General features: G+C 45.4%; 1 protein-coding gene across 2 annotated transcripts in view; it reads right to left on the bottom strand.

Moving 5' to 3' along the window:
- The window catches only part of CSPG4 (chondroitin sulfate proteoglycan 4), a 125,925-nt gene that overhangs the window by 14,304 nt on the left and 86,158 nt on the right, over positions 1-25,463 (bottom strand). Inside the window, exons 2-5 of one of the 2 annotated variants that reach the window (XM_033167719.1) lie at positions 22,744-22,907; positions 17,575-21,150; positions 15,761-16,240; positions 7,325-7,501 (exon numbers count right to left, since the gene is read on the bottom strand). In XM_033167719.1, the coding sequence (XP_033023610.1) occupies positions 7,325-7,501; positions 15,761-16,240; positions 17,575-21,150; positions 22,744-22,907 (4,397 nt within the window). The remainder of the gene's footprint in view (positions 1-7,324; positions 7,502-15,760; positions 16,241-17,574; positions 21,151-22,743; positions 22,908-25,463) is intronic. The other variant, XM_033167720.1, reaches the window with a different exon arrangement.

The raw sequence follows: 25,463 nt of genomic DNA, 5'->3' as shown, positions 1-25,463 counted from the left end.
AACATCCAGTTATTCCCAGCCTAGCTGGTGGTGGTGGGGCACTCCAGCCATCCTTAGGGCCATTTGCCGCCTTACCCAATTCCCCCTTCCCTACCTGGCTGACTGGGGAGTGGGTTCCACTCTGCCAAGGGGGGACGCGACAGAGGTTGGCACCCTCTTCCAACAGAGCCAAGTTTGCTCATCTAGTCTTCTCTTGTTTCCCCCACCTGGCATGGACCTGGGCTGGGAGGGATGAGATGGAGCTTTACTTCCCTCCTTCCCCTCCCTCTTTGATTCCAGGTTGTTGGGAGGGGGTGTTTCCCCCAATGCATTGCCTTTTTAACCCTTCTCTGGCCCCTTCAGCCACAGTTTCCTATGAAGGTCACTATGTGGCATCTTGGTCAATGCTGAGGTTCATGGAGAGGAATTTTGAAGTCGTTTTTATATCTTGCAAACCCGTTTCTGCCCTGTTATGCCTTGTTCCTGCCCCACCACTGTTCCACCCGTTTTGCCTTTTTCCAGGTCCAAAAGGATGTATGAGTTGGCAATTGCCTGAAATGGTCTCCGGCTGTACAGTTTCACAATATGAGTATTGATTATCATCGCCAGCCCACCTTTTAGAATACAAATCCTTCCCAGGAAAGTAACATTTTTAAATGCATTGAGAAATTCATTAAAAAAATCAAAAAAATCCTTCCAGTAGCACCTTAGAGACCAATTAAGTTTGTTCTTGGTATGAGCTTTCGTGTGCATGCACACTTCTTCAGATACATTGAAAAAGAAGTCAGCAGACTTGATAAAGACGCAAAGGCAGGAAAGTGGAAAATGAAGGGTTAAATGCTGCTGGGCAAAACAGCACAACAAGGAGACCCGGTGGTTTTAACACAGCAAAAGGCAGGGAGGGGCTGAACAACAGTAATTGCTAGCGGCAGGTAAAACTGCGAAACACCAACCCAGGAGATGTTTTTGCTAGCGGTAGAAAAGCAGGGATTTTAAACAGCTCAGAAATAGGGGGACAGAGGGAAACACCAACTCCAGAACAGTAAAGTAACTTTAAAAGGGGGGAACCAGAGGAGTTGGGGTGAAGGAATGACAGGCAACACAACGCCAGGAACAGGCAAGCCCTCCAAACGTGTTAATATTCCCAGAACAGCACTAACAACTAGAGGAAAATTGCAGTGGGAGGAACAGCACCAAGGGACAAAACAGTGGGGGGGGGGGAACCAAGCCTCCGCTTAAATGATGAAGAGAAACTAGCTGCAGGAGGGACAACCTAAGGAGCAAAGAACGTGTGTGCGCTGCCGAGGAGGCAGGAGTTGCAAGGGCTAGCGACAGGGGAGAAAGGCAACATGAAGCGTGTTTGCGTTTCCATGTCCACCCGAGGGGGGAATCCTGCCAAGGGGGCAGGCGATCAAGGGACGTCGCCGTCGCCGTCCAGTGCACCTGGGACGGATGGGAGGCTGCAGACGCAGACGCCGCTGAGGCAGTAATATACTGTACTCTGCCTTTTTTGCTGCCAGGGACTCAAGGCTGCTTCTAGGGGGGGCATGTACCCTCCCTAGGTACGCCCATGGCGAGAAGGGAAAGGGGCGAAGGCACGCAGGCACCATCGGCGAGAGAGAGAGAGAGAGCGAGAGCGAGAGCGAGAGAGAGAGAGAGAGAGAGAGAGACGGCCGGGCAGGGAGGGAGGGAGGGAGGCTGAGGGAGGCGTGAGAGGGAAGAGCGAAGCCTGACGCAGTGGCAGGAGCACAGTGAGCAGAGCTGTCCCCACCACAGCCCGCCGCTGTGAGCGCGCGACAGGTGCTCCTCCTTCGACTCCGGGACAGGAGCTGCCTTGGGCAAGGTGGGGGCAAAGGGAGGAACTCGGGCGGCAGGGACAGCAGCCTCCTTCTTCTCCGCTCCTCTCCTCCCGCCCCGCTTCTTCCTCAGCCTAAATCAGGGGTGTCAAACTCAAATTCATCGGGGGCCGCATCAGCAGTTTGGTCACCCTCAAAGGGCCGGTTTTATCTGTAGGACTATGTGTCCACTCCGTGCACTACTTCAATCATTTTAACTCGGGGTGAAAGGAGAGCACGGTGGCACTGGTGTAAATCATGGCCCTTCTGATAGGACTAGCATACACAAACAAGCACCATGCCTACTGAATAGTCACCATGTGAGAAGACCCAGGCACAAAGCAATCTGTTACATGCAGGAGGGAAGCTGAAGGGCATTTTCATAAGTGATGCTATACAAGCCTTTTAAACCACTTCTGAAACCGAATGTGAGACACAAGCTTTAAATCGGATGTGCTTGTGGCTTTCCAAGGTGACACAGGTTTCACACTGCAAAAAATGGTCTCGGTTGAGTGTGAACCAGCAGAATTGGGGGTGCAAGGGAACCCATGTGTGTGTGTGTGTGTGTCTTACTGGTTTGCTTTATTATGTATGTTGTGCTTTTTCATGTTGTGAACTATCCTGAGATCCAAGGGCAGCAAACAAATTTAACAAATAACAATAACAACCATAACAACCCCAAACTTTTTCCTCAGGGCAAACCCCGTCGACGCCCAGTAAACTCGCAAGGATTCCGAATAGGATTCCTCGCAAGAAAAGGGAAAAGTTGACAGCTATGAACATGTGCACCATGCAGTGGTGTTGGGCGAGGGCAGGGCCGCCAGCGGTCTACCTCCCAAGGTTGTTGTGTTGAAGTTGAAGCAGCAGCAGCAAAAGCGCGCCATGGTGAGTGGACGAAAGAAAGAAGAGAGAGAAAAAAAGAAAGAAGGAAGGAGAGGAGAGGAGAGGAAAGGAAGGAAGGCAGTTTCTTGGATCCATCCGGTCTTCAGCTCCATCTCCCTGGCCCTCACTCACCTCGTCGCCCCACTTGAGCACGTCCTTGTGCCTCTCGCCCACCGCCCGGTAGATGTGCAGGAACTGGAGGATGCCGTGTTTGCGCACGTGCTCCGCGTGGCGGGGAGCCCTGCGACAGGAGCCCCATAGCCCCCTGAGGGAGCGGCGCAAGGGTGCGCGGGGAAAGGGAGGAGAGCCAGCTGGCAACGCCAAGGAGAAAAGCTACCTCCAGGCGGTGGTGGTGGCAGGAAAGAGGAGCAGGAAGGAGAAGGATCCTCCGCCGGTGGCGAAACAGGAGGAGGAGATCGGCGCCGGCTGCTACTTCTCTCTTCCTCCCCGCCGCGGCGCCTCTTTCTCCGCGAGGTTCCCGGAGGGGAAGCGCCTGTGCCGGCTGCGGACGGAACAAGAGAGGCCAGCTGCGCAGCTGTGTGTGTGTGTGTGTGTGTGTGTGTAGATGCAGGGAGGGGGTGGTGCTGGTGACCGTTCCGGCAGCAGTGGGGCACGTGATCAGGGGGAAGGGAAAGGAGGTGTGTGTGTTCGCGTGTGTGCAGTGAGCGTGCGCGCCCTCCCTCCCCGGTGCAGGCGGGCGCCGGGAGGGAGGCGCGCGCGGGCCACATGACGAGGTCTGGCGGGCCGGATTAGGCCCCCGGGCCTTGTGTTTGACACCCGTGGCCTAAATGGACGCACCGGGCAGCCCAGGCTGCGGCTCCTCTCGCCTGGCGCTGATCATTTTTGCTTCTGGGGGGGGCAGCTGGCTTCTAGGGGGGGCAGATGCCCCCACCTGCCCCCCCCTCAGTACGCCCATGATCTGGAGGGTCTCATGTTTATAATTCATTGAGATCCCACATTTCCTCCAATGAGCTGAAAGTGGCAACCACAGCTCTCACCCCCCCAAATTAATTTCACAACAACCCTGTGAGGTAGGTAAGGCCGTTGTTTGTTAACTGGCTCAAGGCCACCCAATTGGCTTCTTGGCCAAGTGGGGGATTTGAACCCTGACTTCCCAGGCTGCAGGCCCACAATCTAACCAATATACCATGCTGACTCTCACTATACACCGTAGGAAGTGACCAAAAGCTAACTTGAAAAGCTTAGGCCTGTGGGATCAGGAATGATCCAATATCTTTTGCTGCCTGTGGTAAAGGACAAGATGGTGCCACCCCATATTCAGAATCTGACTCTACTGGCAGCTGATGCTGCAATCTTAGAGACTGGATAACATCCTTCAGTTCCCTGGGGGCAGCAGACTAATGAGAGGACATAGATTACGCCACATGGCATGCACAGCTCTGACTTCCAAAGGAATGGTGCTGTGTGTATGTCTGTAGGATCAGGTGGAGCACCTGGGGAGAGCACTGTGCCATCAGCAACCACTGCCTGAGGCAGCCCCTTCACCCTGCCTAATGATAGAGCCAGCCCTGTGTGGTTATATGTTCTTTCTGTTCTGTTCCTGCACTCCACTATTGCAGGCTGATAATGAAGGCCCTGATCATCCTAAGGGCATTTCCACACCTGATACTAAAAGTACTTTTGATTTGAAGCTCATTTGCCACATTCATGTTCCCTTACAAATATTTTCACTGAGACACAGAGTGTGCCAAAGACATGCCTTTAAAACTGAACTCAGAGTCCAGCACACTCTTAACAGCTTATACAGTTGTATGTTGAAACAGGATTGTCTCTCCCTTGGGGCCAAGCCTCCTCCCTTGCTCCACTGTAACTTCACAATGCATTTGTCACATACACAGTACTTAGTAATCTCACTTGTCTGTCTTCCTGCCACCCCCAATCTCAAGGTGGACTGTTTGCTTTACTTAAATTCCAGGTGCAACGAATGCTTACTCATTTAAGCATCCATTCATGTGTGTGTGTGTGTGTGTGTGTGTGTGTGTGTGTGTGTGTGCATGCCTGTGTGATATCTGTCCTTCCATATATACATGCACACACATCATATGCACACTGTGAAACTTTCCCAGGGATTTATCTGTGGGTTGTGATGTCACTGACTGCTAGCCAATCAGTGCTGTGCGCAGCAAGTTTCTGCAGCTGTATCATCCGATTCCTCCTCCTCTTGGCCCTGCGGGCACCAGAGATGGGTGGGTGGAGAAGTGTGATGCACTAGCCAGGTTTTTTGCCCTGGGTGAAGCCTCCAGAGGGGTGCCACTGAGGCTGTGTGTGTGTGTGTGTGTGTGTGTGCGCACACACACACAAATGCATGTGTGGTGGGTGTAGGGGGGTGCCAAACAGGGGCTTTGAACTGGGTGAAAAGGAGCCTAGTTTTGTCCCTGTGTACCTGCTGTTTACTGCCTCTTGTTTTCCTTGCATCAGTTCCTTGCTGAATTGCCACATGGAAATTAACAGGCAGCAGCTGTGCAAAGGTGGCGGCAGCACCAGCTGTTCACACTGACACAACCTTTGTTCCTCATCCCCAGTGTTATTGATGGGACATCTCTTGTGTCCAGAGGGTTTATACTTGTATACATTCTGCATTAAGAAATGCTGGACTCTGGGTTCTGTATAAACAGTGTAAATGAAGCCTACAGACATAGATTTGCTCATTTTAAAATTGTGTGCACATTTTCCTGTTCTCTGTCACCTGCTGATTTTTTTAAAAAACCAAACACACACTCACAAGCAGGTTGAAGAAGACTTCTGACAACTTGAAAACTTGATCTCCGTTTTGTGATTTCATTTGGGCTTCATATATTATGTACACCAGGGGAGGGCAGAATGTAGATTGGGATCCCTAAGGATTTCTGACTCCTGGCTGGCTGACAGTAGGAGCAACTAGAAGGCTATCCCTTATTTGGCTGCTGAAACCGAGAAAGTTTGAGGGGGAAATCTGGACTGGGTTTTTGCTTGAAAGGGCTGTGACTCTCAATGAGTTCTGGTACTGATCAAAATTGTTGGGTCAAGTATGTTTTTGGAGGCAGCCTGTTCCTTAATTCTTAGACTGTGTCTACTCTCCTGAAGCCTCTATTTTGCCCCTGATTAGGGTGAATGGGTATCAGGATTCTAGTGAAAAATAAAGCAGATCTTGAAAGTCTGAAACCCACCCAATAGATGTGTCTTTCACAATCTTCTCGTTTGTTGCACATTGGGGGTGGCTGGCTGAATGACACGCTGAGTCCCGTCCAAACCTGTGATCCTGTATGTGTGAATAGGTAGGAGGAAGCCAGCTGAACTGGTCAGACCCAGTGCCGGATTTATGTATAAGCTAAACAAACTATAGCTTAGGGAGCCACTCTCTTGGGGCCCCCAAAATTTTTTAAAGGGAAAACCCCCAGGATGTACATTTCTAAAACATAAGATAAAAAAACAAATAAAATAAAACCTACAGTACATACAGCAACAGCGTTTTGTGTTGTGTAGGCTCCTATTTGTTTTGTGCAAATGGCTTTAGATACCTATTAGGTCCATAAATTACCATATAGCATATATTCAACACAAAAACAGTGACAATTTGTTGTTGACAAAGGACAGCTGGACATATAAAGGGCCCCATTACCTTCAGTAGCTTAGGGCGTCATCAAACCTAAATCCAGCCCTGGTCAGCCCAGTTCATAGGAGCCAACTCCTAGGGCTGATGGGTCTCCCCCCCCCATATTTGAAGGGGCCAGGGACCCCCAAGGTTGATGGGGATTGTCATTCAAATGGTGTGCATGCACTGTGTCTTGTGATCGATTTTGCGGCGCTGGGTTTACCCCCCATATTTTATTCAATTTGGCTGGCCAGTTAAGTGCTTCCGTTCACATGTCAAAGAGGTTTCCAAAGTGACAAATGGGTGGGCCTCACCCTGGAGAACAAGGGGGAGCACTGTTTGTGGATGAGTTTTGGGTGATGCTGGAAGCTGGAGACACAGAGAGGTGTATCTGTTCTGTGCAGGACTCAAGAACTGTGAGTTGGGACTTCCCTGGAAACCTAATGGGGAGGCAAGATCTGTTGGGGTGTCAATGTTATGAGCCTCTCCATATATCCTAAAGCAGTGTTTTTCAACCTTTTTTGGGCAAAGGCACACTTGTTTCATGAAAAAAATCACGAGGCACACCACCATTAGAAAATGTTAAAAAATTTAACTCTGTGCCTATATTGACTATATAAAAAGTAATTCTCTTGAATAGGAATCAAATAAACACAAAGAAAATATTTTATAATTACTTTTCAATTTTCCCCACGGCACACCAGGCAACATCTCGCGGCACACTAGTGTGCCGCGGAACAGTGGTTGAAAAACACTGTCCTAAAGACACCACAGTCTCCATTGCCTTCATTCCAAGGAAACCAAACCCCAAGTAAGCACAGGCACCCCTGAAGTCTCTTGCTGCTCAGAGACTGGGGTGATGCAACAATATCTATCTGTGTGCTATCACAGCTGGTTGGATTTACCTTTACTGTTCTCCACCAGCTGCCAACATTTCCAGTTATCAGCTGCAACCTGGCTGATATTTCTGTTCAGCTCCTCATCCCAGCATCCTCAAACACCCCACCCCCACTCTGTGTTTTGGTTGACAAGGTACCTGCAGTCCCATGTTGACCATCAGCACTGGTGCCTCATCATTGCTTGGGAGAATGTCAATGTAGACCGTCTTGGGTTGGCTCTCTTGGTTGTGCTTGGAGATGTTGGCGACCACTGTGAATCTGTCAACCAATGACTCACTGCCATCATGCATGTATTGGACAAGCTGATGCTCCACCTGAATGCAAAGAGGACACAGACATTTGTCTGCAACAGGTCCCAGGTTCTATTCCCAGTATCATAGAATCAAAGAATTGTAAAGTTGGATGGTACACCCAAGGGTCATCTAGTGCAACCCCCTGCAATGCAGGAATTGCAGCTGAAGAATCCCTGAGGGATGGCCATCTGACCTGTGTTTAAAATCCTCCAATGAAGGAGAGCCCACCACTTTCCGAGAGGGGCCCTTTTGCTATCAAAGAGCTCTTACATTCCTGGTGTTTAGTTGGAATCTCCTTTCTTGTAACTTGAAGCCATTGGTTTGGGTGTCTGAAATCCTGGAGAGCCATGGCTGGTTAGTGTGGGCCAGGGGAGGACAGAAGAGCCACAGCTCAGTGGCAGAGGACCTGCTTGGCATGCAAAATGTCTGAGGTTCAGATCCTGGCATCTCCAGACAGGACTTCCCTTTTGCCATTCTCTTTCTAGGAACACATCTGTGCTTAAAAACTCAGTGTCCAAGCTTTTTGTTTTCCTAAGCCCCAGAGCTCTAGACTTCAGGAAGAGTAGAGGGACAAGGATTTTTTATTCCTCATTGGCTAACAATAGCAAAAACTAAAAAGCATTCCTCCCTATGTTAGGTCACTAAAAGTTATGGGGGGAAACCAGGAGTGGCTATTTGTTTGAAGGGATTGTGAATTCAGTTTTGGTACTGATCAAAATTCCTGAGCCTTTCAGAGACAGCTTGTTCTCTAATTCTTAGCCTAGGTCCATGCTTCTGAGCCACTATTTTCTACCATGCTCTGGCTTGTGGATCGTAGGTTTCTTGTGCTTAGGGGACCCTCACCCCACTTTCAAAGTCCTAGTCAGGCAGCTAAGCCAGGAGGTTTATTGGGTCTACCCAATAAGTCTGGAGGGTTTTTGTTTGACGTGATGAGCTACAAGTTGTGCAGTCTTGGATTACCGGTAGATGGAAGGACTTATGGAGCAGAAGGTGAGGACACCACACAAAACAAAGCCCCTTTCTCAATTTCCAGATTGTGTTTTGGAGCTAGAACTTGAGAAAGAGAGTGCCAGTCAATAATGTGCCTTCTCCTCCCCCCACCCCTTGCAACATTAGGAGAAAGGCTGGAGCTCAGTGTTAAGCACATGTTTTACATGCAGAAGGTCCCAGTTTCAATCCCTGGCATCTCCAGGTAGGGCCCCCTGCCTGTAACCCTGAAGAGCAGCTGCCAGTCAGTGGAGACAATACTACACTAGATGGATCAATAGCTTGGCTCAGGCCCCATTTGCACTATACATTCAAAGCACCACAATGCCACTTTAAACAGCCATGGCTCCCCTCACAGAATCCTGGGAACTGTACAGTAACTTGTTAAGCGTGCTGAGAGTTGTTGGGAGAGCACTATTCACCTCACACAGCTACAATTCCCAAAGTTCCCTAGGAGGAAGAGGGACTGATAGTTAAGCCACTCTAGGAATTGTAGCACTGGGAGGTGGACAGGAGTCTCCTAACAATTCGCAGTGTCCTTAACAAGCTACAGCTCTCAGGGCTCTTCGGGGAAGCCATGGCTGTTTAAAGTGGTAAAATACGGGACTTTCGGCCGCGACGAGGAGCCAAAAGGAGACGGGATTCAGCCCTCTGGGGAGAGTCCGGTTTCTGGCAAGAAAGAGGGGAGTTTGCAGGGCACCGCAACCCCCTAAAAACCCCAAAAGAATTGTTTTGGGGACTGGGTACCCAACAGTGGTGGGGGGGTCTCTCCACCACCGGGAAATCTCCTGTTTGAGAGGAAGGAAGGTTGGCGAGATCGAGACGCCGGCACGGGTCGCCATTTTCTACTCGCGAGAAACGCAGCCTCAGGTCTCCACGGCTCTACGACCGACTCTCAAGTAAGAAAAAAACCTGAATTGGACTTTTAAAAGGTGGGTGAATTAATTTGGAAAAATTCGGAAGGCAGTGGGGTTTAAAAAGGAGGTCAGCCCCTACTCTGGCTAAGTACATATATACAACGGAAGCACAAAGCCGAGAATTTTATCTTTCTTCTACTCACCTCTAAACGCAACTTTTTAATATTTTGAAATTGGCAGAAGCCAATAAATGAAAGTGGATTTTGAAAGACTATATTTTATTTTTTTAGTTTGTTTTGTTTGTCTTTGATGGACTATGGGAACCCGCTGAAGAAGGAGCTCCCGTCTGCTTTTACTTTCGGTTTTAAAAATCTGCGCAACGCCAAAAAACTGAATAAAACTGTCCAAATTGAACTGTTAAACCAGAAATTTCCAGCACAGCAGCATCGTGGTTTTTTTTTAAATCAGGGGACTTGTCCTTAAAAGTACTGATATTTTATTTGGTTCTTATCCTTTCTGCATGAGCTTAAGAAGAGACTTACCTCCTTCCTTGAACGGCGAGACAGTTGCCCCCTCTCCTCTCCCCTGTGGGGTGCAGTATGGAGTAAGCCGAAAGTCTGAAGACATAGGGCCCCCCTTTTTTTTGCTCTACTCCACTTCGTAATTGGATTTAGCCATACAAGTGGCAGAAGCTGTTTGACTGCTCTTTGGGTTTGTGAAGTTTGCTTCCTGAGGTTTGCTCCTTACTTCGCTATTTTAAACGGAGGTGAAGCCTGGTGTGATCATTTGGTAATTAATTGGATTTAAATAATTTTTGATCATAAATTGGATTAGCCAAGCAAGTGGCAGAAACTGGTTTCGATTAATTATTCAAAGACTTGAACTGATTTAAATTTATCGAAATTGACTGTGATACTGACTGTGATATTGTGAATGAAATTGAGACTGATTGAAATTGAATGAAAGTGTTTTAATAGCCTGCTTTTATTTTCGATATAAATTAATTTGTATATTTAGTATCAATTTTATTTGCCAAAAGAGCATGAATTGAAATTTATATTTTGATTTTGTATGAAATATATATATAGCAACTTTAGCAAATTGTGTTATTTAGTGGCCTTAGTGGCCTTGATTGAAATAGCAGGTAAAAGAAAAAGAGAAAAAAGACAATCAACAGAGAGGAAAAATGGAGGAGAAGAAGACAATGGAAGGAGGAGCAACACCAGGAGATAGAAGAGGATCTAAGCAAGAGGAATCAAAAGAAATAATAAAGATGCTCTCTGAATTAAAAAAAGATATAAAGGAAATAAAACAAAGTGGAAAAAATATGGAGGGCAAGTTAGAACAGATGGAACAGAAGTGGGACCAGACAGCTAAAGAATTGAAAACACAGGTACAAGAAATTGAGAAAAGATAAAAAAGAACGAAGAAGGAGTAAAACGTGTTCAAAAAGAGGTTAAGGATTTGAGAAAGGAGGATGAAAAACTAAGCAGTGCGGTGTCAGAGGTTAATAAAACTCAAGAAGAGATGCGGGATTTGATTGCTATGCAGGATATGAAACAGAGGGAGACTAATTTGAGATTGAGATCCATACCAGAAACACAAGGTGAAAATATTGGAGCAAAGATTATTACAGAACTGGCAGCATGGCTGGGTATAGAGAAAGAAGAATTGGTAGTGAACGTGGTAAATGTCTTCAGAATCAAGACTAAGAATAAAAACAGGAGACTGTTTGATAGTATTTAAAGATAAAGCAATGAGAGATATAATTTTGATGAAGAATAGAGAGAAGAAACTGTACATTGATAACTCAATGATAATCATCTTTAAAGACATCCCACTTCATCCCACTTCATCTGCTGAAAAAGAGAACGATATACCAGCCTCTGACACGGATACTGCGGAAAAAAATATTGGCTTTAAATGGGAATTTCCTGAAGGAATCTCCTTCTTCTACAAAGACAAGAAACATAAGTTGAAAGGTCCAAATTTTTGAGGAGATATAAAGAATTGGAGAAAGAGGAGGAGGAGGAGGAGCCATTAGAAGGGGCCTGTGCTGCACCAGTCCAGGAGGAGGAACCAGAGGAGGAAGATATTATTAATAAAGAAGAAGAAGAAGAAGAAGAAGAAGAAGAAGAAGAAGAAGAAGAAGAAGAAGAAGAACAGTAAAGGACTAAACAAAAACAAAATAAACTTAAGATGGCCGTTCGTATGATGTCCTGGAACGTGAACGGAATAAATCAGAAAGCGAAACGAAACGAAACGAAATAGGATTGAGCATTTTCTTCAAAAAGAGAATTTGGACATTATTTGTTTACAAGAAACACATGTATCCAGAAACATAGGAGAATTTTGATTAAAAAGAAGTTAGGAAATGAATTTATATAAAACAAAGAAAAGAGGAGTTGTTCTATATGTTAAACAACATATGGAGGCAAAACAGCTGTTCAAGGATGAGGAAAGAAGAATAATTGCAGTACAAGTTACGACACAAGGCGAAAAAGTTATAATTGTCGGAATCTATGCACCAAACGGAAATAAATCAGAATTTTATTGGAAGAAAAATTGTTTGACTATTTGGATAAAAAAATAATAATTTTAGGAGATATGAATGGGGTGACCTCATTGGAAATGGACAGAAGTAGGAAGAAAATGGAGTCGAAATTACCAAAGACTTTCTTCTCAATGGTAAAAAACTCTAACTTGGTGGATATTTGGAGATTGAGACACCCTTTGGAAAAACAATTTACTCATTTTTCAGAACCAAACCAATCAACAGCTAGAATAGATTATGTCATGATTTCCAGCGAATTGGCCCCAAGAATGGGAAAAATAGTGATTCAACCAAGGACATTTTCTGACCACAATCCAATATTTTGCAAAATCAAAAGAATGGAAGAAAAGTCATTTAGATGGAGACTCAATGAAAACTTATTAGATGATCAAGTGCTGGAAGAAAAAGCAAGGGAAAAAAATGATGGATTATTTTGAAATTAACAGAAATAAAGAGACGAAAGAAAGTATCATTTGGGATGCAAGTAAAGTGGTAATGTGAGGATTCTTCATACAACAGAATAGTATTAAGAGAAAAATTAGAGAAAAGAAAAAAGAAGAAATCCTCAAGCAAATTATGGAAAATGAGAAGAAACTTGCAACTAAACCGAATGATACAAAGGCAAATCAGAATATTAAGATCTTACAAAGCCAGTTCGCATTGATAGTGAATCAGGAAGTGGAGTGGAAAATAAAATGGCTGAAACAAAAAAGTTTTGAACATGCAAATAAACCAGGAAAATGGCTGGCATGGCAGATAAAGAAAAGAAAGGAACAAAATACAATAAATAAAATCCAGATTGAAGATAAAGAAATTGAAAATCCACCAGAAATAAGAAAAGGCTTCGCAAAGTATTATAGACAATTATATAAAAAAGCTGGAAACCATGATGCAACAAAAATTAAGGAATATATAAATAAAAAAGAGGTGCAGAAGATAACGACAGAAATGAAAAACTGACTGAATGAAAGAATTGAAAAAGAAGAGATTGTCAAGGCTATTAGAAATCTGAAAAGTGGGAAGGCTCCAGGACCGGATGGATTTACAGCAAAATATTATAAGAAATTTAGAGACCTCCTACTTGAACCCCTCAATGAAGCAATGAATAATATATTAGAGAAAGCAGAAATACCTGAGACATGGAAGGACACATATATTACTTTGATACCTAAACCTGAATCAGATTTGCTTCAAATTAAAAATTACAGTCCAATTTCATTGCTGAACAATGACTATATAATTTTTGCTAGTATACTAGCAAACAGAATGAAGAATATACTTAAAGAGATAATTCACGAAGATCAAGCGGGCTTCCTACCAGGCAGGCAGTTGAAAGACAATGTAAGAAATGTGATAAATATTATTGAATACTTGTCTGTCAGGAATGAGAAGCAAGCAGCAATGATTTTCGTAGATGCAGAAAAAGCTTTCAATAATATTTCATGGGAATTTATGATAGAAAATTTTGAAGCAATGGATATAGGCGAAAGATTTTTAAGAAGTATCAAAGCAATCTATTCGCAACAGAGAGCAAAAATAATTGTCAACAATAGCTGAATATATAGAAATTATGAAGGGAACAAGACAAGGATGTCCATTATCACCTTTACTATCACCTTTACTATTCATCTCGGTCCTGGAAGTACTTTTAATAGCAATAAGACAATCGGAAAGAATAAAAGGAATAACAGTCGGTAAAAAACAGCATAAAGTTAAAGCCTATGCCGATGACTTGGTACTGACAATGGAAGAACCTATAGAAAGCTCAAAAGCAGTATTGGAGGAGATGGAGGAATTCGGACAAGTCGCAGGTTTAAAACTCAACAGGAAAAAAACTAAGATTCTAGTTAAGAATATGGATAATGAAGAATCTCAGAAATTGCAACAACAATTACATATCGATGTGGTGAAAAAAATTAAATACCTAGGTATAAGGATAACACCAAAAAATATTAATTTGTATCATGATAATTATGAAACAGTTTGGAGTAAAATTAAGAGAGACTTGGAAGTGTGGGAGAGGATGGAATTCTCTTTATTGGGAAGAATATCTGCAATCAAAATGAATGTGCTACCAAAAATGCTATTCTTGTTTCAAACGATACCAATAATTAAGGGGATAGCCGTTTTTAAAGAATGGCAAAGAAGAATTTCAAGATTTATCTGGCAGGGGGGAAAACCCAGGATAAGATTTAAATTGTTAACTGATAGTAAAGAAAGAGGTGGATTCTCATTGCCAGATTTGAAACTATATTATGAAGCGGCATGTCTCTGTTGGTTAAAGGAATGGATAGTGTTGAAGAAAACAGACTTATTAGATTTGGAAGGTCGCGATAACAGATTTGGTTGGCACGCATATTTATGGCATGATAAGACTAAAGTTCACAAAGGTTTTGGAAACCACATATTCCGGAAGTCTCTCTATGAAGTGTGGGACAGGTATAAAAACCTATTGGAAAGAAAAACACCTTGGTGGTTATCACCAACAGAAGTTCTGAGTTTGAAAAAAGCAAATATGAGTCAAAATTGGGTAACATATGAGACATTGCTTCAAAATGATGGCTCAAGATGGAAATTAAAACCATATGAAGAAGTAAAAGAGCATGTAAACAACTGGCTGCATTATTTACAGTTTAATGAAATGTTTAAGAGTGACATGAAAAAGAATGGATTTAGTTATGTTAAATCAAAAATTGAAATAGAAATATTGAACAATTTTAAGGTGTTGGCAAAAATGTACAAGATGTTGCTGGAATGGAATTTGAAGGATGAGGAAGTGAAGTCGGTAATGATTCATTGGGCAAAAGACTTTGGATATAACATTATGTTAAAGGACTGGGAAAAATTGTGGAAAGAAGGAATGAAATTTACTGCATGCACCGCAATAAAAGAAAATATGTTAAAATTGATGTATAGATGGCATCATTTGTATAAGACTGATAATAAGTGTTGGAAATGTAAAGATAAGGTCGGTACCTTTTATCATATGTGGTGGGAGTGTAAGAAGGTAAGAGCTTACTGGGACATGATATATAATGAACTGAGGAGAATGTTGAAACATACATTCGTTAAAAAACCAGAAGCATTCTTACTGGGTATTATAGGTACTGACATTAAAAAAGGACGTTAAGCTTTTTCAATATGCAGTGACTGCGGCAAGGATTTTGTTGGCACAAAGATGGAAGCAAGAAGAAATACCGACAAAGGAAGAATGGACAGTGAAATTAATGGAATATGCAGAAAATGACGGGAAGAATCCGAGAACAGCGGGACCAGAAATTCATCAAAGACTGGTTTAAATTTACGAACTATTTGAGAGACAATAATTCTCAATTGAATACGTTTATAGGACTTCAAGAAGCTTTGTAGATAATGGTAGAAATATTATTGTAATTACGAATTTTATAGTGATTAAGATGCATATGATATTATAAGCAATGATAGATTAAGAAGTATAGAATTAAGATAGAATTTTGAAAGCCATTTGAAAGGTCTGAGGGAAGTCATGGCAAAGATTGCCAAAACAGATGAATGTATAAAGAAAATTATTTATAAAAAATAAAGTGGTAAAATACAGCTTTAAATATCTAGTGTGGATGGGATTGCAGCACAAGTAGCTTCCTATGTTCCTAGAGCTGGCACAATGTAGTGTTTATGCCTGCAATCCTGTCCACAGCTTCCTGGCAGTGAGCCCTACAGAATGCAAATGGACTTACTTTTGAGCAGAAATGTAGATGATTGCCCTGTAAAAAAAACTATGCATGTCTATGGAATATATGTAGCATTGGGGCTTTCTTCTGAGTAAACTCTGAAGCATCGCACCCATGCATTGCCAGAAACACCAAAACTTCAGGTTAATGGTAGATGTTGCTGCCTTCCTACCTCAGACCAAGAAAATGCACCTAGGCTGCCCTCTTCGGGTCTCTTCACCTTCTGGAAAACACCATGTTCTGGCGGTTGAAGGATGACAAACTCCACCTTAAGAGCCGTGAAGTAAGTGCTGGGAATATTCAGGATGTCCATGGAGAGCACCTGCGAGCTCCCTTCAGTCACTGTCATGTTGTACACCTCCAGTGGGAGAGAAATAGGAAGGATCTCCAGGTCCACCACAACCCCTGCAAGGGCATCCACCCCATTGGCTGTGATGTCAACGGTGAACTGGTCACCCTGTATCTCAGGGCTGGAATGGAGGTAGAGGACTTTGCCTTCATTGATGTCCTCCTGGGTGAAGGTCTGAATGGGATCCAAGCTGGGAGGCTCATCCGAGGTGGGGCCATGAGATAAGGCCACTAGGAATCCCGAAAGTGGGGAGATGGTGACAGTGTAGATGATCTCCTGGGGAGGGATTTCTTCATGTTCAACCTGTAAGATGGATGGCGGGGGAAAGAAAATGCAGTCAACATTCCAATCAGGAATGCAAATACCAAACCATCACTTGTGGTCCAGTTGCTGTAGTTGACTGATGCATCCTATAGGATGGGGGTCACCAAACTCTTGGGGCTCATGGGCCCATTTGCAAACTGGATAAACTATCAGTTGTGAGATTCATTCCCCTGTGTGCAGTCATGGGTTTGTTGTTTATCACATGACTGGGTATGTGTTTTCATTCCACAGAGTGGGAAGTGGGAAGTGATGGAAGACAGGATGTTTTGTGTTCCCTTAAGTGGGACTATTATCCTTTTTTCTCTCTCTGCTGTCTGATGCTAGAGAGAGAGGGAGCCATGTTGAAGAGCTCCATGTGTTTATATGTAATAAAGTAGGTTAGCCAACATGCTGGTTGCTGTGGTCTGTTACGCAACTGCGCAAACCTCTGTGGATGCCTAAGAGTGTGTTGATGTCCTCCCACATCAATCACTATGATGTCTGGGGGCTGAAGAAGCCGAGAAGCTCCTGAAGCACCCAGGAAGGAGGGAACATGACAGTTGGGCATGTGTCTCTGCCAGGTTACTACTTGTGAGTAGGCCATTTCCTGACACTATCATGGGCACCATGCTCACCCCTCCCACGTAATTAGGGTTGAAATAAGTCTTTACACCTCCCCTATCCAAGCTTAATGGGGGTGATTGGGGGAGGTCTCTTTTTAGCAATTAGAGTGTTGGAACAAAACCTGGGAGACCAGGATTCAAATTTCCACTCGGCCATGAAACTCACTGAGTGACTTTAAGGCCAGCCTGCACCTCTCAGCCTAAAGTACCTCTCAGGGTTGTTGTGGAGATTAAAGAGGAGGGGGAGAACCTTGGAGAAAAAGGTGAGTAAAATAAAAAGGAGCAAGTTGTATTGTGCCTGTGGCATGTTCCCTCCTTCCTGGGTGATCATTCGGAAGCTTCTTGGCTTCTTCAGCCCCCAGACATCATAGTGATTGATGTGGGAGGACATCAACACACACTTAGGCATCCACAGAGGTTTGCACAGTTGTATTGCCTGTGGTTTTCTTTAAACACCACAGTATTTGATTGATGCCTTGTTTTATTGATTGTCCTGCAAACCGCCTTTTGACCACCTATGGTGAAAAGTGGCCTGTTAGGGCTGGAAATAAATAGAGTACATTGGATGACTGCCTATTTTTAAATATAATTTAAAAAGGACAGCATAATTAATATGCAGAATAAATATACACCTCCTGCTTTGCAACTCCAAGAACATCCCTCATATTCTCCCAAGCTCAAGGACAGAGAACTAGGGACAGCATAACTTACTAGCAAATAATCATTCTTGATCTCCACGGCTTCCCCTTGGAGAATCCGTATTCTCTCATGGTGAACTAGGTTTAGCGGGCTAGGATGGGGGTCCAGGACTATCACGATCTTCAGCACTACATCAACAGCCACCTGGTTTGCTTCAACAGAAAAGTGGATCTTGTCTTGGGAATTCCTGCTCCCATTGTGCTGGTAAAGAACCTCTCCTGCCAGCAGATCCCTCTGGGTGAAAGAGGACACTTGCTGCCCACCTCGCACCATCATGCCCCATCTGGGTGGGGCTACTATGCGAAAGAGAATGTCTTCATCGGTCCTGACATCCATGTTGGTCTCCAAGCTGAGGATGGAGGAGTCAATGGTCCCTTGGCTGCCTTGGTGGATGACTAAGCCTGTGGAGCTGCTGATTTTGAGATAAGGGTCTGAAGCCTGCACTTCCAAGAGAGCTGCCACCTGATGCAGGCCATCAGAAACCTGGAACTGGATCCATCCCCTGTCAGCTCCAGAGTGGACAAAGAGGATTTTCTTCTTCCTTAGGTCATCCTGAGTGAAACGATAAACTTGCCGGCTTCTGTTCTCGACAGCGATGATGCTACCAAAAAGAATGTCCTTCCTTACTAACACTATCTGGGTATCTGAGAAGCCTGAGTCCTTGTCAAAGAAGGCAATATCATCAGTGGTCATCAAGCGCTGCCCATGCCGCACCACATTAAAGACCTTGTTGACCAACTGGAATGGAGGGTGGTTGTTCACAGGCTGAATAGAGACCCTGAAAACACCTCTCATGTCTTCAGCCTCAAAGTTGGAGCTTCCCTCTTCCTGCTTGATGGCCACAAATGGAATGTCATCTTCCAGGGTCTCTGAATGATCATGCTGGTAAACAAGGCGGCCTTGGAGAATGTCTTCATTGGTGAATTTTGTTATCACCTCCTTGCTGGCCGGCACATGCTCAAATGTCCTCCAGATCAGCTTCCCATGGGTCGGGCCATCTACTACCTCATACACATAGTTCATGCTGTTCACACTCTTAACGAACAGGTGGTCCTTGGAGATGACAGCCTGCCCTCCTTCCAAAACAGACAGAAGGACATTGGTCAGGATAGGGGCATCTGGGTCCCCCCCAACCTGTATCCTGTAAGTATATATGGGGGAGTATTGCTCTCCAGCCATGACACGGAACTGGAAGGTGTCTTCAGTCTCCTTTGAGGCTCGGATGGTTGCACTGTAGCTGAGCTGATGGCTTTGCAAATCATCTTGTGTGAAACCGAAACCTTCAGTCAGCCTTGTGCCACGAAGCTTGAGGTTCCCCTTTCTGGGTGGCTGAATTATGACATAGTGGAAAGGCTCTGAGCTAGAACTCAGCTCCTCTAAGGCTGCCCCCAAATCAGCAGAGGTGATGTTCCTCTCTTTCTTATTCATCATCTGGAGGGGGATCATGGTCTTCATCCTGATAGTGGCCCTCTTGATCCTAATGAGGAAGGTATTGTTTCTCAGAGTCTTCTGACCCACTTGGACCACAAACTGTAGCTTCTCAATTGTATCTTCTGCATGGTGATCTTCGTCTGTGCTGAAATATTGGATGCGCCCTTGCTCAACATCCTGCTGGTAGAAAGACTCCACCCTCTTCCATTCTCCACCGAGGCTTCCTTGCTTTTGGATCTCACCGTATTGAAGGGGCACAGTCAGGCGATACAAAATGGGCACTTTTTGCTGTACTGCATTGGTCTCTACAGAAAGGTTGGCCAGGGTGATAGGAACCGCACCCCCTTGTGAGACAAAGAGGCCTGTGTTGTTGCGCACCTGGATGTCTGGCTCCACAGCAACCACTCTTAAGGTAGCCACTGGGCTCATCACCATGCCATCATTAACTTGGACAATGAGGGTTGATGTGGGCCCATTTTGGTGGACATAGACCACATGACCGGCTTCCAAGTCCCTGCAGGAAAACTCCTCAATTGGGACTCCAGGGTGGAAGTCATATTCTATGTAGCCTTCTTCCATTCTCTTCCCACCAAGCAGTTGGAATCGTAAGCTGTCGCAGGGGGTATCATCATCAAGTGCACGGAGAATGTCTGGGTTGAGATGCTTGCGTGTGTGCTCCAGAATGACCATGTTATCTCCCTGTGGAAAGACCACTTCAGGGGGATCATTGGCTGGACTTATCTTTATGGGTAGCAGATAGATCTGGCCTTGCTGCAGACACTCTGGGATCCCTTTCCTGGCAGTGACAGTTACCTCCAGCAGCAACTGATCCATTGGTCTCTCGGAGCCATCATGAACGTACTTGACTTTTCGATTGATGATGTCCAATAGAGTGAATTTACTTCTGCCCCTGGCCCGGGAGATTCCTAACTCCAGTTGCCCGTGCCTTGGGTCCATGTTGATGCTGAAAACCACCTGAGACTGCCTGATGTTAGCACTGTTCAGGTCAATGGTTGGCTGGGTGTGTCGCCACTCCAGAAAAGCCATACCTCCTTCAGCAACAACCAAAGGACTGACATGCAGCAATTTGGTGAAGTTAGCAAAGACTGGGGGGAGGCTGGCATCAGGGCGACATGGTTCCATAACAGGGACATGCCAATTGTCAGGAGCAGAGCTTGTGGGGGCCTCATCCTGCTCATATGTGTCATCGTAGTCAGAGTACTGCTCCAGTTTCCTGCAGCCAGCTGTTATGTCCCTTGTGACAAGAGCATCTTGCAAACTCCTCTTCTCCTCATTTATCCTCAGGTCCTCCAGGCAGCCCACAAAGGAGGTGTTAGAGAAGCTGTTTCCAGACATAAAACCCAGCCCACGCTCTCTCATTCTCTGGGCAGCCTTCTCATTCAGACCTCCCAGGAAGAGTGGCCCTTGAAGATCGAGGTGACTGTGGATGCCCTTGTTGGAGGTCTGTGAGGCATAGTAGTCAACGAGGATCTCAAACTTCCGGACATCCATGAAGACCTTGATGTAGTGTTCCTCCTCATTGCTGAGGTAAATGTTGTTGTGGAGCACCACGACACCATTGCCCTTCTCCACCACCCCTCTCAAGCGCCCGTCAAAGATCTCCAGGTAGAAGAAGTCGTTCTCAAGTCCTGACTGATAGATCAGAGGGGCTTGCTTGATGCTTGTGGTTATTACAAACTCAATGGTCCCTTCATTCCTTGCACTCCAGCCAGGGAGCACAATATAAGAGTTTGGTCCCAGAAAGCCAAGGGGATCATTGGGCCCAGCGGAGAACTCTACACTGCACCCCTCTTGGATGCTGTGGGATCTCTTGGTGCCACTGCTAGAAGCCAATTCGGACAGGACATCACGATCGTTGAACGTCACCATGTGGAGGCAGCCCCTGAAGGGCACACTCACTCCGATGAGATACGGCAGCTCCAGGCTCCCTGTTCCTCCCACATAGAGGCCGTAAGTGATGTCCAGCTCCTCCAGGGGTCTTGGGATTTCCGCAGAGGTATTGAAAAGGCCATCCACAATCAGGGTCATCCACCCATCGGCCACCAACAGATCAACATCGTGGATGATGAGGTTACTGAGATGTGGTCCTGCTGGGGACTTGAGAGTCAGTTCTTCAGAGCCCAGGTCCATTCTGGCCTACAAAAGGAGAAGGCAAATCAGAATCGTTTGCTCATTAGAACTTTCTGAATGTTCAGTGTGCCTTATGTTTGTTATCTCAGTACAGTAACTCTTTTGACAACTCTGTAAGCTAGGCTAGTGTCACAATCTCAATGCTGCAAATTGAGTGAGAGTTTATGCCAGGACATGTGATGAATTCATTTGTTTTAAAATTGGAACTTCTTGTGTGGATGCTGGCTGCAGAGAGAACTTCATTTGCCCAGAAATGGAAGACACTACAGGACTTAAACCTCTCAAGAATATGTGGAATCTGTCCATGGAAAAGAAAGAAATTACTTGTTTCTAAAGGTAAGGAGGATCAGGAACATTTCTAAGCTGTTTGGTGGGATTCCATTTCCTATGTGTCAAATTTAGATACAGTATATAAAAATGTTCTTCTCCCACCAAAGTATGAACTCTGGCTTTGTGCTGTTCTCCCGTGTTATGTTTTGTAACCTTGATGATGTTTTTTGTTTTGTTTGTAATTACGTTACGTACCGGTAATTACGTTAATTAAAACCTTTAAAAAGTCATTCTGAACTCTATCAAAAGTTCATTTCAAATGCCCAGTTTTTGAGTCCTCTCCAGTCCAGTCTTTAGCTGAGACCCTGTTATGCTTCCAATGACATCATTGCAAGTATTGCGGAGTTCAAATGCCTTCCTTCAGAGCCCACCTGCAAGCCTCTGGACACCTGCCACCTGCTACCTTCCCATTTATTTACCTAGCAGAAGTGACAGTAGGGTGGCCCTGCAGGAAGCCTCTTTGTGAGGCTTTCCTTACCTTTCCTGGCATGCAGAACAACAGCTTCCCAAGCCACAGGAGCCCTGGGAAATTCTGGGGAGCCTGGGGTTGTAGATATTACCTTTGCCTTTTGAGCTGAGTTGGGAGGCAGAGGAAACCATATATCCGCTGCAGGAAATTGTGCTTCTGAAGCGAATGACTTTCAGCTATGGATGAAGCAAGCCTTCTCTGCCACCAGCTACCCCCTCCTCCTTTTTGAGATCATGGGGTTGTTATTTTTCTGGCTTGAAAGTGGAGGATATTGGCAGGAAGGCTGAGAGCACTCCCAGACCATCTCTAGTTTCAGGTGGGATTCAATTACATGCTGGCAAATTTAGGTTTCACAATTGTAAGTTGATTGGAAGGTCTTGCCCCCCAAAAAATCCCTTCCTCAAAAAATTACGACATTCTGGAAAGTGTGGGACAAGACTTGGCTTTGATGAAAGGTCATCTAACCTCCTCGGAAAGAAACCAGAATGAATGTTCATTAAATAGCCAATGCAAACAAATGAGGATGGTTGCTCAATAAATGGGGTCATCTGGAGGCACCCCTGGTGTCAGGATTGATTGATTTCTTTGATTTCTATGCCACCCTTCCACCCAGGAGGAAATGGAGCTGGACACAAAACCCCAGGGAGCTGTGCCTGCTCATAATGGGCAGGTAGAGTGAGGCTCCCCAAACTGGGGGAATTCATGTTCTGACCAAATCCACTCCCATCGCTAGCAACAGCTGCACAATCACTCAATAAAAACTGTTGGGTGTAAAAGCTGCAGGAGAACATCTCGCTGACCTGTAGAATGCCAGCCCGGAGCTCCAACAGTAGATAGTCCTTCTGCCCTGCAGCCAGGAAGAGGAGTCCATTCCGCTGCCGGGTGTAGAACTGCAGATGAAGCTGGATGGTGCTGCAGGCACTCACCAAGGGCATCTCTACATAGCCGTCCCCAAAGAAGGACACTGAAAGAGAGATGTTCTGTCATCAACTCTCCTGGCCTGCAATCTTCCAGTCTTCCTGCATAAACCTGGTGCCATTTCATATGATTAGTAGGAGAACCACAGGCCTAGCCTGTGGCTTTCATGGCAATGTAGATCTGTGTTCTACTGAGAATATGTAAAACATTTGCCATAAAGTGTCAGTCTAGACTAGACTAGGGGTGGGCAACCTGTTTTCTCTCTTGGGGGTCAGATTCCTTGGGGGGTTATCTGGCAGGATGCCCACATGGGGCCAAAGCTAGTGGGGGCAGGGCCAGAATCAAAAGTGGGTGAAGCCACTCCCCCCTCTCTCTCCCTCTCTTCCTCCCTCCCTCCCTCCCCCTCTTTCTGACACCCCTTCTGAATGTCAATTGGTGGAAACTGAAGGAGGGGTGGGTGCTCGGTGCTCAGATCCTGCTTGTAATTTTCCCATAGGCAACTGGGTGGCCACTGTGAGAAAAGGATGCTGAACTGGATGGGCTATTGGCCTGATTCAGCAGATGCTCTTCTTAATGTTATGATTATGATCACAATTATTTATTAAATTTGTCTACTGCCCTTCATCCGAAGATCTCAGGGCAGTTCACAGCAAAAAAGAAAAATAAGAAAAATAAGAAAAAAACCCCACAAAGTACATAATAAAAAGAAGAACAAAACTAATCAATAAGGCCACCCTCCCACAAACACATTTAAATGGCATAGACAGTTAATCAGCCAAAGGCCTGGTTGAAGAGCAACGTTTTCGCCTGATGCCTAATATAATGAAGGCAGCCAGTGATGTTAGGTCAGGATGTTATGTGTCTTGCCCCAGTGAATAACCTGGCTGTTGAATTCTGCATTAGCTGAAGTTTCCGAACCATCTTCATAGAATCATAGAATCATAGAGTTGGAAGAGACCACAAGGGCCATCCTGTCCAACCCCCTGCCAAGCAAAAAACCCTATGTATTGCAGTAATCTAACCTTGAGGTTATCAGAGCATAGAGAACAGTAGTTAGACTATCATTGTCCAGATAGGGGCGTAGATGGGCCACCAGCCAAAGCTGAAGGAAGGCACTTGGTGCCACTGAGGCCACCTGAGCCTCAAACTTACAGCAATGGATCCAGAAATACCCCCAAGCTCCTCCTTTGGAGGTAGTGTGACCCCATCAAGAGCAGGCCACCTCCCATTCATCCGCTCTTGGGAACTGCTGACTAACGGTGCCTGAGTCACTGCCTGCCTGGGCTGTGTGCCCCTTACCTGGCCTGCCCCACCATGCCTCACCCTATTCTGAACCACTGTGATTGCCCCCCACTCTCCCCAGCTCCTCTCTACCCACACATCTCCTATGCCCTTTTATTTAAAACAACAAAAAACCCTAAATTATAACACCCATAGATTAAAAGTTATTTAAAAACCATTTTAAACAGCAAGGGCAGTAAAACCAACAACAGAGCCCACAACAGGAACCCCTAGACACTGCCCCAACCCAAGAGTTTGTTCCAGCTGTCTGTAGCTGGAGTGAGACCAGGGCCCCCCTCCCAGGCCAGATGGAAAATGCCTTCCAAGCAGGGAGCAGGTTCTCCAGCACCTGCAGCTGATGTTCCTCAGGCCTCCCCAGGGGCCCTCTTTGTAGCTGGAGTCAGTTCTTAAAATGTACCTCTAGAACCACACCCAATTTTGCTTGTGGACCTGCCTGCTACTGGCATTTGGCCTCAGAAAGGGGGCCCCAAAGAATAGTGCCTGTACATTTTGCCTCATATCTCAGGTTTTAAAATGCTAGCAACTTACTCTTTTTAAGACTATAAAAGCTGAAAGTCTTGGGGTTATTGTTCACCGGGGGGGGGGGGGGCTGCTACACCCATGCTTAGGGAACCTTGGGAATTGTAGCTTTCTGAGGAAAACTAAACATATTGAGGAGGAGAAGAAGAAGAAGAAGAGTTTGGATTTGATATCCCGCTTTTCACTACCCGAAGGAGTCTCAAAGCGGCTCACAATCTCCTTTCCCTTCCTCCCCCACAACAAACACTCTGTGAGGTGAGTGGGGCTGAGAGACTTCAGAGAAGTGTGACTAGCCCAAGGTCACCCAGCAGCTGCATGTGGAGGAGCGGAGACGCAAACCTGGTTCCCCAGATTACGAGTCTACCGCTCTTAACCACTACATCACACTGGCTCTCCAGAAGGAGCAGCACTTCCACACATGGCAGGATGGGTGTGGGGAGGGCAGGACACCCACCTACCACTTCCTCTGTCTGGCTCAGTCTAGTAGATTCAGAATGAAATGTCTCAACAACAGTTTTTTTTAAAAAAAAATCTTTTGACTCCAAGTACTCAGAAAAACCTGTCAAATTCTTTCTACAATTTCTACTTTTAGTTAAGTATTTTTATTTATTTACTTGATTTCGGGGGTGGCAAATACCCCCCTCCCTAGCTATACGCAGGCACTGCAGTTTCACAGCAAGCCACTTAAAGAAGCCTAAAAACAGTGCAAGGCTGCCCAGGAGATTTACTTACAGTTAACAAGTTTTCTGCATGATCCTATGCATGTTTCCTTATAGGTAAG

This window comes from Lacerta agilis, chromosome 13 (assembly GCF_009819535.1).
Source record: "Lacerta agilis isolate rLacAgi1 chromosome 13, rLacAgi1.pri, whole genome shotgun sequence".
NCBI classification, from domain to species: Eukaryota; Metazoa; Chordata; class Lepidosauria; order Squamata; family Lacertidae; genus Lacerta; species Lacerta agilis.
The sequence above is the reverse complement of the archived record's forward strand: the minus strand, read 5'-3'. Positions and strand labels throughout refer to the sequence as shown.